Source organism: Dreissena polymorpha, chromosome 7 (genome assembly GCF_020536995.1).
Source record: "Dreissena polymorpha isolate Duluth1 chromosome 7, UMN_Dpol_1.0, whole genome shotgun sequence".
NCBI classification, from domain to species: Eukaryota; Metazoa; Mollusca; class Bivalvia; order Myida; family Dreissenidae; genus Dreissena; species Dreissena polymorpha.
The window spans coordinates 50483655-50501595 of NC_068361.1; the positions used below are offsets into that span (position 1 = coordinate 50483655).

A 17941-nucleotide genomic window follows, 5' to 3' on the forward strand; every position below is an offset into this window, starting at 1 on the left:
TTATAAACTAAACAGTTTAATTTACATTGTTATGGAATGTTAAGTTTGTACATTGGTCTAAATATTGATAATCAGTATGTATAGTAAGCATATTGCTAATTATAATCAATTAATTTCAGTGTAAACCATGCCAAGAAACAATATAATTATGAAACAGCATGCTGTTTTACTAATACATTATTTAACATTACGCCATTATTTGATTGTAATAGAGTTTGCTGTTTTCTAGCAACTATATATATTTGTTTATCCAGTGATGTATCATGATTAAGTCGCTAATTAATATGCCTAAAGCTATTTGAGGCAAATGAGAGCTATTCAAGGCACCTTAGTAATAGGCATGTACTCATCGTTATCAATTCGTCAAGAAAAAAAACTTCCAAACGGCAAATCGGCAGTCGCTTAACATTTAAACTTTTTTTCCAGATGACAGGGAATTCCTTCGACTCTTTTATACTAAATCTGTCCAAGGGATACCACTCGACTTTTGTAGTGAGAACAATCAGGAGCTAAGTCTGCAAAATGCATTTAAATGTGAAAATGAGTATAAACACATCTGTAATAACATTCTTCAACAGTGTTCATGCTTGTTATCGATGCACGTCACTTTGTTAACCAAAACAAAAAAAACAAACATCAAAATTATGAACAGTCATACATGCAGTCAACTTGATACAATGTTGTGGAGTTCAAAATTTTGGGGTCAGGAAAGTAACACGTAATCAATATTTATTTCATTATGTCCTAAGAATTGTTATTCCAGCGCATAATTTCATTTCGCTAAAAGTATCCTGTATCTATCCAAAGAATGATCCTCCTTGGTCAAATCTAGGAAATTGCTTCTGCTCCCTTTCTGTGAGTTATAGGTACTTTTGGTTAATTTTACACTTTCCGCCATTTCGGACTTTCCGCTTCCGGTCGCAGCAGACGAATCACTACGGCTACCACGTGAGCGTCTACGTATAACAATTTTGTTTCCTGGTTTCGGTGGGGGTTCTAATTCCTGAAATGGTTGGAAGAAAGAGTAAGTCAATTATGTTTTATTGTTTTCTTTTTAAAATGTCAATATTGTTTTATTATAAAATATTGGGGGGGGGGCGGGGGTATATTTATTTTTGTATGCATGTTGAATGCATACATGCACTTTGCTTTTATTTGCTTTTTTCCCTGGCTTTCAGAGAGGGGCCTGTAGATTTGACCTTATCCTTCGATTCTTGTCCATCCGTTGTAAAATTCTAGCGTATAACTTCTATCAATTCAAAGAGTTTCACGACACATTTAAAGAGTTTATTCTTTGTGAGAATGTGAACATGGGCTGCTCTATATGTGGTGCATTTTTTTGTTTTAAACTAAAGCGCGGTGATGTCGTTTTTGTTAGCAAAGTTTGGTATTTTTGGAATTGTAAGGCGCACTCGAAAAATAAATGTATGACGATTTTTAATCTATGTATGGTTTTGGTGCATGTTTTCCGGCATCAGGGAAGTGATGGCCTTTATTTCTTTTATTGAAACTGAAAGTTTTGACTTGTTTGACTGTTCGAAAAGTGTAACCGGTAGAGGTAGACGTTATCTGAGAGCAACGCAGTTATGACCCTTTTGTTAAGAAAACATTGCCATGTTGTAAATGGGACATGTGTTACTAAATCTTCTGCTGAGAACTGATCATTTTAAAGATGTTATCTACTGTACATTGATGTATGAATGGCATATACATAGTTTCTTGTGACAACCAACGCTTGGTATATTTATATAGTTGCATTCTTTATTAACCAGTTTCAAAAGATACTTCTCATTCCTTTCTCTGTGTCTAATTTTTGTTTGTTTTGAGGGTTCCAAGTAAAAGATCGGATCAACAAACAATGTGTTATAGACGGTATTTAACAGAAAGACAAAAACGCCTCGCTCTGTGACATCTGGGCTTAATGTTTGTGCGTTCAAGGTCGTTCAGGATTACCTTTTGCAGTCCGCACAGACATATCAGACACGACACTTTCCGCCATTATTGTATTTTCGTGTTGTAAATGAAGTCACTTTTTAGCAAAAAACTTAGGTGGAATGCAAGGGCTAATTTGGGACGACGCTTTACGCGCATGCATTAAACCCCGTTTTCCCATATTAAGTCTTTAACTCATTTATATCTAGCGTCTATAAAAAGGCCTTGGCAAACAGCGTAGACCAAGATGAGACGCCGCATAATGCGGCGTCTCATCAGGGTCTGCGCTGTTTGCTTAAAGGAATTTCTGTAAGAAATATTATAAATATAGAAATTAATATAATAGACATCCCTAATTTTGGAAATAAATTGATCCAATTTTGAAGGATGGGAGAGTCCACTAGGCATAAATGGGTTAATCAAAAGTGTTTAACCCAAACCTTGACTAACCAATTGGTACTGATTGATCATGCCTATTTATGAGCCGTTTTCTTTTTTTAAATCACACCGGGAAAACTTTTGAAACTTAAACTTACATTACCGGAATGAAAAAAATAAACCACGCTTATGTGGAATTTTGATGCGTTGATTGTTTAAAAAATAGAAAAGACAACCGGTTCGTTTTATTATCAGATTATTGAATCCGACTAACCTCAACTTGAAGACGCCTCAATTTTGCTACGTTTGCGCATGCGCGCGGATTATCCTTCCGTAACCACTCGGCCACTTTTTCCTCCAAGTTTTGGAGTCTTGTTTCAGTCGTGCTTCTGTCAAAATGTATTTTCGGAGAATTCGGCAAAGATCTATTCTCTTTGTCGCTTTTAATGCTGGAAGCGCCCGTTTGTTCAATATCATTTAAATGTCTGTTTTTGTCTTTATCCGCACTCTGAATACGCCTGAACGACCTTGCAATGGACGCTCGAACAGTATTCGTCCTTTCCACAACTTCAGATGTCTGCATTTTGTTGTCCTCGGTACTATGACTAACAATTACGGGGGAAAAGCTTGTTTCAGTATTATCAGGATTGTTTGAACTTGCGACCGTGTCAATTTCACTTCCACGCAATTGCTGGATATTTTCCATAATTTTATTTTCATTCGATATATGGGCATGTTCAGGGTACGCCGCTTGTGTGAGCTCGGAACCGGAATTCTGGGCCGCCATTATGAGCGACTGAGGAACACGCACCACATGGACGTGCCCAGGCGGCTTGTTGCGCTGTTGAGGGCCAGGTCGCTCCTTCCGGTGGGCCTTCAACAGTCTGGACTTCTCCCGGGCACGTATCATGTAGAACACGCTACCTGGACCGTCGATATCCAGTAGAGGACCTGATAAAACATCATGATGTCATTATTTTGCGTGTATTGTTAAATTTTTATATTAGAAAGTTTTATCATTTTTGTAGCGTCTGCGCAGATAGAGAGGTCATAGATCAGGTCCTAATGGTAACTTACATGCAAAATGTCCGATTTTTGAAAAATACCTATTGTTTAGTAAGACTGTAATGTCATCATTACACGGGGCCTATACCACGTGACTTTTTCTGATCTGTGTTGGGAGAATAAAACGCGACCCAGTTAACATTTATAATGATGTCTTTTTTAATATTTCACCATTTTTAATGGGATAAAGTGGAGAGCCCGCTCTTTAATGAGAGTTTTCTATAGGTATCATGATCTTTTTAAACAAATAAGTATTTTTTTCAGTAAAGTGCAACCGCGCGCTTTTTTTTAAAGTCCCCACACTGATCCGACATTTTTCTAACCGTTCAAACGCGCGGTTGCACTTAACTAAAAAATACTTAATTGTTTAAAAAGATCATAATACCTATAGAAAACTCTTACGAAAGAGCGGGCTCTCCACTTTATCCCATTAAAAATGGTGAACTATTTAAAAGGAGATCCTTAAAATTTGTTAACTGGGTCGCGCTTTATTCTCCCAACACAGATCCGAAAAAGTCACGTGGTATTGGCACCGTGGTTATTGATCATAAGATTAAAAACTTATTTACTAAAATTGTTCACCCATGGGGAGCATCTGCCACGACCTTTGCACCAGGGCTTTCTTTATACAATAAATCAATAGTGAGATGTATTGAGCAAGAAATGAATCTATGTATTTAAAGAATTACAATATTGACTCGCGTATGTACATTTCTCGCAAACAATATCACTAGGCTGTCAGCGTTTTGAATTTTTAAAACGCCTGTAACAATGAATAGCAACAAAGTTAATCATTATGTTAAGTGAGATTGAGTCATTATTTTGAAAATGTAGAGGCGTTTACGTTTGTACAATCAAAGTACTGGCAGTACTGGTGTGACGATGCTTTTGAAGAGGATGGATATAAAACATCAATTTAAGTTTATCTATATCACCACAATTGTGTATGTTGATACGAACATTTGGGTACGATAAAAAATTTGGGTACGAAAATTTTGGGTACGAAAAAAAATTTGGTACGAAAAAAATCTGCGTACGAAATATTTTTGGTACGAAAAAAAGTTTAGGGGTACGGGGAAGTAGTACCCGTGGGTAACTTGACCCATTGAGCGAAACTGGGAGGCGGGTCACATTCTTGTTCATACCTTCATGATGATTCTCGAAAGAAGGTATGAGCACATAGCCGGACCAAGTGTGCTCAATCGTATGACCACTTGACTATCCGAGTTCGCCCACGAACATATGGATAAGTTAACTAATAGCGAAATGACCTTATACATGTATATGCTGAAATCTAACAATCGAACGAAATATCAAACATGGTATGTACACCTAGGTGGTTGTGTAGTTTCTGTTAGAATATCGTATTCAATATGTAAATTTTAAATGATTGTGCCCGCACTTGAGTTTGTTGCCTTGTTTGAGTCTATACGCGCCTAGGCTGCACCCAGTGTGTGTATTTGTGCTTTTCCAAGGTAATGAGTTACCTCCGCGCTGAGGCTGCATAATGTTGGGACCCGGAGTGTGTCCAGCACTCATACCTAATAAGATTAGATTGACGACAGTTGGGGCGAATTTTGAATGATAGCTGCAATTTCCAGCTATTTGTTTTGTACTGAAATACTTTTTAATTTTTTATATGGTCAAATGCTGCGAGGGGGGGGGGGATGAGATTATCCGGAAAAAAACACCTGTCCGGAATGGTGACCACAAAACAGACAAAATATAACATTGCGCCGGGAGCGGGAATCAAACCGGTGTCGTAAAGGTGAAAAAGCGAACGTCCTTACCACTGCGCTAGCGGGATGAACAATTACTCAAAGCAATGTTGTTTTATCTATAAATATCATAGCAGTGCAGCGTTTACAATTTGCAGGTTCGAAATTGTTCGCATTCTTTAGTTTTGTGATCACGTAAAAAGTTAATTTTACATGTTTTTATTCGCAATTTATTTACTAAATCGGGAACATCTATCGAAAAAAATAGAGAAAATATATAGTTGTTTCATAGGTCCATAAAAATAAAATGGATGTAAAATTACTAATTTGAAATTAACGTTCTGATACACTTATTGAATCTGTTTCCCCAGAATATGCTGTTCTATTAATATTTACCTTTATCAACACGAACGACAACTCTGCTAGGAGAATGTTATCAATGAAAATCAACGAGCAATCTCCTACGCAGTGGCGAATGCCAAGGGAAGTAACTGAAAAATCGAGTTATCTCAATCGGACTGGCTCGGTCTTTTATATAGGTCGCCATTGTGAAGATTTTTGTTACTGGTTATCATACCTTAGACGATGCTGTTCCAGCATCGTCAAAAGGCGCATAGGATAAAGCATAGTCTCTTACCCTGGTGGTTAAAGAATAGTTTCTCTGCGATTTGCACGGAGCTCTCGTGGGCCTTTTGTTTGTCCCCAGGGATTGATGGAGGGTTGTGTAACAACTTCAGTTTCAGTTGCAGCAGCTTGAGTAGAGGCACCGCATCGTATTCCTACGAGTAAAGCAGAACCGTGTCGTGTGCCATAATGTTTTGGTCAGTTTACGCGATCGTTATTTTGGCATAAAGGAAACAGAATGTAAGCACTGAAAACTATGTGCGTGTACTAAAAGCGAAATGTAACGTTAAATGTTATATTTAGTGTGCAGTGTGTGCAAAGAGTAAACCCTTGTACAATAACCTCGAGTATTAGCAAATGAAAAAAATACTATATATAACTGTGTGCAGAGTATGCAAATAGGACAACCGTGCACGAGTACCTTTAGAACGGAAGTGCGCGTGTTGAGCTTCACCTCAATGCGCCTGCGCATGACGTCGATGGTTCTCTGGTGCTTCTTAACGAAGAGACGCTCATAGTGCTTCATCTCGAGCACTAAGACCTCGGTGCGCTCCGTGCAGATGGCTGACGTCATATACGTCTCCATATCCATGAGGACCTCTATCTCGCCTGTGAGGAATATGTAATAATCGCTATTGGCATATAATTGAACCTCGCTCTCGAAAAACGGTGACTTAATGCATTTGCGTAAAGTGGCGTCCCAGATATGCCTCGAAGTCCATATAGGCTATTCAGGGACGACACTTTCCGCGTTTATGGAAGTTTTCGTTTAAAATATAGTATCTTCTTTGCGACAATCTAGTTAAGGCGGAAAGTTTCGTCCAAGATTGGCATGCGCAGACGACACAGGCTTATATGGGATGACACTTTACTAGCATACGTTTAACCCCGTTTTCCCAGAGCGATGCTGAATGCATTTTGCTAATTAACATAACGTACAAATACAAATAACATTTTCCATGGGTTTGTTTATTGCAAATAACGCTAAAGTTTCTTATTCCTGTGACACAGGTATATATACAGTCAGCGCAGGCTTATCAGGGACGACACTTTCCGCTGTGATTGTATTTTCGTTGAAAAGAAGAAAATACAGTTAAGGCGAAAAGTGCCGTCCTTGATTAGCCTATGTGGACGACACATGCTAATCTGGGATGACACTTAACGCACGTTCAATACACCTTACTTTTCCAAAGCGAGAATCGTTTTATTTGCTAATTTACATAACGTACACATAAAAATAACATTATGTCCGTGGGGTGATATAGACCGAAATAGATTGTCACGTGTGAATATTCATGTGACCCAGGCGCAAACGCAATTCGGCTAACAAATTTTCCATGTAAATAATAATAATGGAGAGACATTTAAAAAGCGTATTTGGTATCATATAAATAACATATTTTATAAAAAAATATGATTTTCTTGTCTATTCTGTGCTTAATGTTATAACTACATCTTGATTTTAGACAATGGAAGGAGCTGATATTTTCTTCAATAAAGTCGACATTATTGAATCATGCAACATATGCCATAAAGAATACTTAAAAAATATAATGTGTGAAACGGGTATATGTGTACCTTTAATGACAGACAATTATCACTAAGACATATTTAGCTCTCTGTTCATTTATACTAATACAATTGAGGTGCGTGAAGTTGGCTCGCCGTTCGACGTTCGACATTAGTTCAACATTCAAATTACTGAATGTCGAGCTGGCTCGGCATTCCAGCTCGACATTCAGTTCGACATTCGGAGAAAGTGTTGTACAATATTTTTTGAATGTCGAGCTGGCTCGGCATTCCAGCTCGACATTCAGTTCGGCATTCGCAAATAGTGTTGTACAATAATTTTTGAATGACGAGCTGGCTTGGCATTCCAGCTCGACATTCAGTTCGACATTTGTATGGTTATTTTCGAATGTCGAGCTGGCTCGGCATTCCAGCTCGACATTCAGTTCGGCATTCGCATATAGTGTTGTATGCTTATTTTCGAATGTCGAGCTGGCTCGGCATTCCAGCTCGACATTCAGTTCGACATTCGGTTATAGTGTTGTACAATAATTTTTGAATGACGAGCTGGCTCGGCATTCCAGCTCGACATTCAGTTCGACATTCGGATATAAAGTTGTACAATAATTTTTGAATGACGAGCTGGCTCGGCATTCCAGCTCGACATTCAGTTCGACATTCGGAGATAGTGTTGTACAATATTTTTTGAATGTCGAGCTGGCTCGGCATTCCAGCTCGACATTCAGTTCGGCATTCGTAAATAGTGTTGTACAATAATTTTTGAATGACGAGCTGGCTTGGCATTCCAGCTCGACATTCAGTTCGACATTTGTATGGTTATTTTCGAATGTCGAGCTGGCTCGGCATTCCAGCTCGACATTCAGTTCGGCATTCACATATAGTGTTGTATGCTTATTTTCGAATGTCGAGCTGGCTCGGCATTCCAGCTCGACATTCAGTTCGACATTCGGTTATAGTGTTGTACAATAATTTTTGAATGACGAGCTGGCTCGGCATTCCAGCTCGACATTCAGTTCGACATTCGGATATAAAGTTGTACAATAATTTTTGAATAACGAGCTGGCTCGGCATTCCAGCTCGACATTCAGTTCGGCATTCGCATATAGTGTTGTATGCTTATTTTCGAATGTCGAGCTGGCTCGGCATTCCAGCTCGACATTCAGTTCGGCATTCGCATATAGTGTTGTATGCTTATTTTCGAATGTCGAGCTGGCTCGGCATTCCAGCTCGACATTCAGTTCGGCATTCGGAAATAGTGTTGTACAATTATTTTTGAAAGACGAGCTGGCTCGGCATTCCAGCTCGACATTCAGTTCGACATTCGGAGATAGTATTGTACAATAATTTTTGAATGACGAGCTGGCTCGGCATTCCAGCTCGACATTCAGTTCGGCATTCGCATATAGTGTTGTATGCTTATTTTCGAATGTCGAGCTGGCTCGGCATTCCAGCTCGACATTCAGTTCGGCATTCGGAAATAGTGTTGTACAATTATTTTTGAAAGACGAGCTGGTTCGGCATTCCAGCTCGACATTCAGTTCGACATTCGGAGATAGTATTGTACAATAATTTTTGAATGACGAGCTGGCTCGGCATTCCAGCTCGACATTCAGTTCGGCATTCGCAAATAGTTGTGTATGCTTATTTTGGAATGTCGAGCTGGCTCGGCATTCCAGCTCGACATTCAGTTCGACATTCGGATATAGTGTTGTACAATAATTTTTGAATGTCGAGCTGGCTCTGCATTCCAGCTCGACATTCAGTTAAGCATTCGCAAATAGTGTTGCATGCTTATTTTCGAATGTCGAGCTGGCTCGGCATTCCAGCTCGACATTCAGCTCGGCATTCGCATATAGTGTTGTATGCTTATTTTCGAATGTCGAACTGGCTCGGCATTCCAGCTCGACATTCAGTTCGACATTCGGATATAGTGTTGTACAATAATTTTTGAATGTCGAGCTGGCTCGGCATTCCAGCTCGACATTCAGTTCGACATTCGGAGAAAGTGTTGTACAATATTTTTTGAATGTCGAGCAGGCTCGGCATTCCAGCTCGACATTCAGTTCGGCATTCGCAAATAGTGTTGTACAATAATTTTTGAATGACGAGCTGGCTTGGCATTCCAGCTCGACATTCAGCTCGACATTTGTATGCCTATTTTCGAATGTCGAGCTGGCTCGGCATTCCAACTCGACATTCAGTTCGGCATTCGCATATAGTGTTGAATGCTTATTTTCGAATGTCGAGCTGGCTCGGCATTCCAGCTCGACATTCAGTTCGACATTCGGTTATAATGTTGTACAATAATTTTTGAATGACGAGCTGGCTCGGCATTCCAGCTCGACATTCAGTTCGACATTCGGATATAAAGTTGTACAATAATTTTTGAATGACGAGCTGGCTCGGCATTCCAGCTCGACATTCAGTTCGACATTCGAAGATAGTGTTGTACAATGATTTTTGAATGACGAGCTGGCTCGGCATTCCAGCTCGACATTCAGTTCGGCATTCGCATATAGTGTTGTATGCTTATTTTTGAATGTCGAGCTGGCTCGGCATTCCAGCTCGACATTCAGTTCGGCATTCGCATACAGTGTTGTATGCTTATTTTCGAATGTCGAGCTGGCTCGGCATTCCAGCTTGACATTCAGTTCGACATTCGGAGAAAGTGTTGTACAATATTTTTTGAATGTCGAGCTGGCTCGGCATTCCAGCTCGACATTCAGTTCGGCATTCGCAAATTGTGTTGTACAATAATTTTTGAATGACGAGCTGGCTTGGCATTCCAGCTCGACATTCAGTTCGACATTTGTATGCCTATTTTCGAATGTCGAGCTGGCTCGGCATTCCAGCTCGACATTCAGTTCGGCATTCGCATATAGTGTTGTATGCTTATTTTCGAATGTCGAGCTGGCTCGGCATTCCAGCTCGACATTCAGTTCGACATTCGGTTATAGTGTTGTACAATAATTTTTGAATGACGAGCTGGCTCGGCATTCCAGCTCGACATTCAGTTCGACATTCGGATATAGTGTTGTACAATAATTTTTTAATGGCGAGCTGACCGATGGACGACCAACCGAAGACCGATGGACGACCGACGGACGGGAGAGTGATTATCGATGGACGACCGACAGAAAGATAAGGGACGACCGATAGACGACCAACGGACGGACAAGGGCAGACAATGGACGACCGATGGACGGCCAACAGTTGGAGGAGGGACGACCGATGGACGACCGATGGAAGGCCGATGGACGACCGATGGACGACCGATCGACGACCGACGGACGACCGATGGCCGACCGATGGTCGCCCCATGGTCGTCCCTGGTCCAACTGTTGGCCGTCCAGCGGTCGTCCATTGTCTGCCCTTGTCCGTCCGTCAGTCGTCCATCTTTCGTCCCTTATCTTTCTGTCGGTTGTCCATCGGTTATTCCTCTCCCGTCCATCGGTCGTCCATCGCTCGCCCATCGGTCGTCCATCGGTCGTACATCGACCGTCCATCGGGCGTTCATCGGTCGTCCATCGGTCGTCCTTCGGTCGTCCATCGGTCGTCCATCGGTCGTCCATCGGTCGTCCATCGGTCGTCCATTGGTCGTCCATCGGTCGTCCATCGGTCGTCCATCGGTCGTCCATCGGTCGTCCATCGGTCGTCCATCGGTCGTCCATCGGTCGTCCATCGGTCGTCCATCGGTCGTCCATCGATCGTCCCTCGTCAAAACTGTTGGTCGTCCATCAGTCGTCTTTCGGTCGTCCCTCGTCCAAATGTTGGCCGTTCATCGGTTGTCCATTGTCTGCCCTTGTCCGTCCATCGGTCGTCCATCGGTCGTCCCTCGTCAAAACTGTTGGTCGTCCATCGGTCGTCCATCGGTCGTCCTTCGGTCGTCCCTCGTCCAACTGTTGGCCGTTCATCGGTCGTCCATTGTCTGCCCTTGTCCGTCTGTTGGTCGTCCATCGGTCGTCCATCGGTTGTCCCTTAACTTTCTGTCGGTCGTCCATCGGTTATCCCTCTCCCGTCCATCGGTCGTCCATCGGTCGCCAATCGATCGTTTATCGGCAGTCCATCGGCCGTCCATCGGTCTTCCATCGGTCGTCCCTCGCCCAACTGTCGGCCGTCCATTGGTCGTCCATCAGCCGTCCGAGGGTCGTCCCTCGTCCAATTGCTGGCCGTCCATCGGTCGTTCATTGTCTACTCTTGTCCGTCCGTTGATCAACCATCGGTCGTCCCTTATCTTTCTGTCGGTCGTCCATCGGTTATCCCTCTCCCGTCCATCGGTCGTCCATCGGTCGCCAATCGATTGTTTATCGGTCGTCCCTTATCTTTCTGTCGGTCGTCCATCGGTTATCCCTCCCCCGTCCGTCGGTCGTCCATCGGTCTTCGGTTGGTCGACCGGTCAGCTCGACATTTAAAAATTATTGTACAACACTATATTCGAATGTCGAACTGACTGTCGAGCTGGAATGCCGAGCCAGCTCGACATTCGAAAAAAGGCATACAACACTATATGCGAATGCCGAACTGAATGTCGAGCTGGAATGCCGAGCCAGCTCGTCATTCAAAAATTATTGTACAATACTATCTCCGAATGTCGAACTGAATGTCGAGCTGGAATGCCGAACCAGCTCGTCTTTCAAAAATAATTGTACAACACTATTTCCGAATGCCGAACTGAATGTCGAGCTGGAATGCCGAGCCAGCTCGACATTCGAAAATAAGCATACAACACTATATGCGAATGCCGAACTGAATGTCGAGCTGGAATGCCGAGCCAGCTCGTCATTCAAAAATTATTGTACAATACTATCTCCGAATGTCGAACTGAATGTCGAGCTGGAATGCCGAGCCAGCTCGTCTTTCAAAAATAATTGTACAACACTATTTCCGAATGCCGAACTGAATGTCGAGCTGGAATGCCGAGCCAGCTCGACATTCGAAAATAAGCATACAACACTATATGCGAATGCCGAACTGAATGTCGAGCTGGAATGCCGAGCCAGCTCGACATTCGAAAATAAGCATACAACACTATATGCGAATGCCGAACTGAATGTCGAGCTGGAATGCCGAGCCAGCTCGACATTCGAAAATAAGCATACAACACTATATGCGAATGTCGAACTGAATGTCGAGCTGGAATGCCGAGCCAGCTCGTCATTTAGAAATTATTGTACAACACTATATCCGAATGTCGACCTGAATGTCGAGCTGGAATGCCGAGCCAGCTCGACATTCAAAAAGTATTGCTCAACACTTTCTCCGAATGTCGAACTGAATGTCGAGCTGGAATGCCGAGCCAGCTCGACATTCGAAAATAAGCATACAACACTATATGCGAATGCCGAACTGAATGTCGAGCTGGAATGCCGAGCCAGCTGGACATTCGAAAATAAGCATACAACACTATTTGCGAATGCCGAACTGAATGTCGAGCAAGAATGCCGAGCCAGCTCCACATTCAAAAATTATTGTACAACACTATATCCGAATGTCGAACTGACTGTCGAGCTGGAATGCCGAGCCAGCTCGTCATTCAAAAATTATTGTACAACTTTATATCCGAATGTCGAGCTGAATGTCGAGCTGGAATGCCGAGCCAGCTCGTCATTCAAAAATTATTGTACAACAGTATATCCGAATGTCGAACTGAATGTCGAGCTGGAATGCCGAGCCAGCTTGACATTCAAAAAAATGTACAACAGGATATCCGAATGTCGAACTGAATGTCGAGCTGGAATGCCGAGCCAGCTCGTTATTCAAAAATTATTGTACAACACTTTCTCCGAATGTCGAACTGAATGTCGAGCTGGAATGCCGAGCCAGCTCGTCATTCAAAAATTATTGTACAACATTATCTCCGAATGTCGAACTGAATGTCGAGCTGGAATGCCGAGCCAGCTCGACATTCGAAAATAAGCATACAACACTATATGCGAATGCCGAACTGAATGTCGAGCTGGAATGCCGAGCCAGCTCGACATTCAAAATAAGCATACAACACTATTTGCGAATGCCGAACTGAATGTCGAGCTGGAATGCCGAGCCATTTGAGCGGTGTTAGGTCGACTTATAAAGATATAATCAAAATGACATCGTCTATTGGCCGATAAGTATGTTGTATACAAAATATCGTTTTACTATGAATTTTACCATGAGTTGATAAACATATGAGAAATGACATGATTCTCGCTCTGGGACAACGGAACTGAATGCATGTGCGAAAATCAGAGACGACCCTTTCCGCGTAAATTGGATTTTCGCCCAAAACAGACTTCCTTTAAACAAAAAATACCATAAAAATGGAAAGTGTCTGCACATGCACATGCTTATTGGAAGACTCTTAAAGCACATGCATTAAACCCATTGTCCTACAGCGATGCTTATCTGTTGCAATCAATCGTGGTGATATCCATAAGACTGAAATTTTTTTTTTTTTTTTTTTTTTTTTTTTTTTTTTTGTATAAGTATATTTATTCACCAAATGACGATACAATTGCACACATTTTGACATAGCAATAAAAAAAAAAAAAATAGCAAAAAAAAAACATGCGATAAACATATCTGTCGAAATTTATAAACGAGACAGCAGCAAGCAATATTCATAATTACATACGGTTCGACAAATAGATCAAAGCATACAAATGCATGTTCTGGCAAAAAAAAAATTATGTTAAAAAGTTGTTCCAAATTGCTCGAAAAGTTTCTATTTGATCTTTATTGAAAGCAATTATCTCCTCAATGTTAAGCCTATTATGAAGATACGTGTTAAAATGATAAATATTGGGAATGGTGTTCTGATACTTATTTCTAAAAATATAAAATTTTGCCAACAATATGATAAAGTTAACAATATGTGATGTTTTGGAATGACCAACCGAAACGTTACAAAAGCTAATATGTTCATAATCAAAATTTGAAATGCTCGGCAAATTCGCAGTTTGTTCGATATACACTTTTACACTGTTCCAAAACTGTTGAATTATAGGACAATCCCAAAACATATGCATATTTGAATCTACTGACATGCTGCAAAAATCACACAAATTGGAATGTGTCAAACCACACTGCAGTAAATAACTATTGTTAGGAATAATTTGCATAATATATTTATACTGAAAAGTTCTTAGTTTGGTATCGTGGGTCAGTCTAAACGGTTGAGTAAACAGTTTATTCGTTTCAAATTCTTTATCAAAAATTAATTCCCATTTTGTAACTGCCTGGATTGGATTGATTTGCTTCGTCAGTACGAATTTTTGGTATACTAATTTGCAGATTTTAGTTGACTCTGTAATTGATGAAAGTAAATTTTCTGGTGGTTGATAAATTATGTTTTCAGTTTTCAGCTTTTCTATCCAATCTTGTGGCACACTTTTTATGAGACTATAGTATTTCAGAAAATCACTGTTATTTAACTCGTACAAGTTTTTTAATTGCTCAAAACTATAAAATTGCTTTATTCTATAGTCGTATATTTGTTCTACATGATTGAGTCCTTTAATATGCCAGCTTTTGTAGAAAAATAAACCCTGAGAGTTTTTTATAAAAGAGTTGTTCCAAATTATTTCTTTTCCTATAGTTGTGATGTTATTTTGAGCGTTAACCTTATTCCAGACCTTAAGTATCTTTTTTAAGAACACTGATCGAATTTTAAGTGTGTCTATATCGTCAGGTTTAATGTGATTTTTTAAAATGAAAAAATTTCCATAGCTTTCCAGAAAAGTACTGTATAATTTTGTTATTTTGGATTCCGGTTGGTGTATAAATCGTTTAACCCAAGAAGCTTTGAGACCATCCACAAAGCTTTCTATGTCAATCATTTTTAAACCGCCATTTTTATATTCTTGTATAATTTGGTCACGTTTTATCCTGTCTGGTTTATCGTTCCATAAAAATTTGAACATAGTTGTTTTTAAAGTTTTAATTTTACTTTCATCTGGTCCTTCTAACACTGTAAATGGGTATATTAGTTTTGGCAATGCAAAAGTTTTGATAACTGTGATTTTTCCTATAAGTGAAAGATTCCATTTTTTCCATTTATGTAAACAGTGTTCAAATTCCAGAATTTTTTTACATATATTGTGTTCAACCGTTAGATTAGTAGTGTTGAATATAGTTATCCCAAGTGTGGTCGCGCTTTCACATTCCCAATCAAATTTTTTATGTGGACAGAATTTTACATTTCTCCTCATAAGTGCACCTAGTTTCATTACAGAGCATTTATTGTTATTCAATTTTAAACCTGATATGGTTGCAAAATTGTCAAGGGTCATAATTAAATATTCAAATGATTTTTGACTGCCGTCAAGAAGAAAACATGCATCATCTGCAAATAATGTTTGTTTGAGTTCAATATTGCCTATGTAAATTCCTTTTATATTTGTATCATTTCTTATATAATTCGCTAATAATTCAATACATAAGATAAACAGATAGGGCGAAAGGGGGCAACCCTGCCTCACTCCCTTTTTGATGTCGAAGAATTCCGAGAAATAACCATTATTAATAACACTAGTTTTTGCATTACTATAGAACAGTTTCACCCACTTTAGTAGAGATTGGCTGAACCCCATGCCTTCTAAACATTTATACATAAAAGTATGGTCTAAACTACATAAGACTGAAATTTATATGTGACAAGTTTAGTAAAAATAATACCTAGCATAGTTGTGCTTCTGTCGCTATGTTAAGTATTCTGGAATGCATTATTCAAAACCAACATGACAAATAATCATAATAAACAAATAACGCAATGTGTATGCTTTGTCCTGATAACACTCTATATTTAATGACAACTACAATTTGCGCATTATATATGCAGTTATATGAGTCGTGTTCTAATAAAACTGTTCATAATGCATGTGCGTAAAGCGTCGTCCCAGATTTTCTTGTGCAGTCCGCACAGGCTAATCAGGGACGATACTTTCCGCCTAAATTGGTTTTTTGCTAAGAAGAGACTTCATTTAAACGAAAAAATGTCATAAACGCGGAAAGTGTCGTCCCTGATTAGCCTGTGCAGACTGCACAGGCTAATATGGGACGACACTTTACGCACATGCATTATGCCCAGTTTTCTCAGAACGCGGGTCATATGCAATGGCACTGACCATAGCGACTTACCGAGCGACTCGTTCTTTCCGAGGTAACACATTTTCAGGGTCTTAACAGGCGCGTCCTTCTTTCTGAGCGGCGGCGGGATGTTTTCCACTTCCGGTTGTTGACGCCGCTGCCGTTTCTCCTTGATCAGTCTATAACAAGGAATTAATCAGGGCTGAGAGTGAAAGTATCATATTACAGTAACATTTCTATATCAGACACAGATGTTTCGCGATCGAGTGGAATGCGTTTGAGAAACAATATAGACGAACAATGGGTCTAGATGTAAATTATCAAGTAGAACCAAACATGTTCTAAAGGTTACCAACAACATCAGGTAACCAACGTATCCCATTTTAGTTGTCAGAAGCGTTTTCGTTTTATACGTATTGTTATTATTCTTGTTATTTTCAATTGCTATCAATTTAACCTCAAGGAAGGCCATGTTTTAACCAGGGCCGAAATAATCAAACGATTAACAGTCTTAAGTCTAAGAATAAAGGAAAAGGGAATTCTTTAAATTGAAATATGCAAGGATTTCTTTAATATTGAGTCAGATTTCTCATGAACCACCTATATTTACATCATTCTTCTTGTAGGGCATTTAGTTTATGACATTCTTTTCTAAGTATATTCTTCATAAGTTACTTCAGTCTGAGAATGGGTTGGTGAACACGGTACTTAGTTGTCTACAGGGGACACATCGAAGAAACTTCAAGAATAAGACTACACCAACGAAATCAAGCTTTTCAACTCGTATGTAAATACCATGCTACGGTATGTATAAGAGGCAAGCAGGTGAACAAAGATGATGAACCAACTAAGAACTATGGTGTGAACAAAGGAGGAATCATTCATTAAGTAAAAACGCTTACGCACATTTGTGGAAATGTCAAAAACTGGTCAAAGGGCAGTCCGCAATAATTTAATAGGTCAAACGAAAAGAAGTTTAGCAGTTTTGACACGGAAATGGAACTGTGCATGATATAATTTTTTCGTGTGGAATCAAAACAGAGTGGCATATGATTGGTAAAAACTGAGAAATATATGTAATGTCCTTTTCCCAACCGCAAACGATGTGTGTCCGAACAGGTGAATTACCATTGAAGAAAATGCGATCGAAGAAGAATTTAAAGTCGGCAAAACGCATTTGATTCACGTGAATAAGCATATCGTCCTGTAAACATCAAAAGGCGTAAACACAATGAGACGATAAGCTAGTCTGGCTTTCAATGTACAAAATAATAAGACGACGATAGAAATATAGAATGCAAAACACATGCCTAGGCTCGATTGGTCATTGTCGACTCGGGTACTTATATATACCCCGGGTACTCTTATGTACGCACATGTACCCCGGGTAAGGTAAATAAACTATAACTTACCCGTGAAATTTAACGCTAAATGGGTCGTTGTTGGCTAATTTTTGTGAAATTGATTATATTCACATTTATGTTAACCTTTCTTTTAAATGGCCTCTATATTATCGAATCTCATAATCAAAAAGCACGTTGATGCTGTTTTTAAGAGAAGTTTTTGTTTAAGATAAACAATATCGTTTTACGGTATTCGTTAGCGCGTTTAACGACATCGAATTTTTA

The 17941-nt window shown here is 39.9% G+C and overlaps 1 protein-coding gene across 1 annotated transcript in view; it reads right to left on the reverse strand.

Annotated features, from left to right (window-relative positions):
- Positions 1-257: 257 nt before the first annotated feature.
- LOC127840150 (uncharacterized) overlaps positions 258-17941 on the reverse strand; it is a 51686-nt gene continuing 34002 nt past the window's right edge. Inside the window, exons 6-10 of the mRNA XM_052368631.1 lie at positions 16365-16492; positions 6139-6326; positions 5731-5872; positions 2585-3261; positions 258-1003 (exon numbers count right to left, since the gene is read on the reverse strand). Of these exons, the coding sequence (XP_052224591.1) occupies positions 773-1003; positions 2585-3261; positions 5731-5872; positions 6139-6326; positions 16365-16492 (1366 nt within the window). The 3' untranslated portion in view covers positions 258-772. The remainder of the gene's footprint in view (positions 1004-2584; positions 3262-5730; positions 5873-6138; positions 6327-16364; positions 16493-17941) is intronic.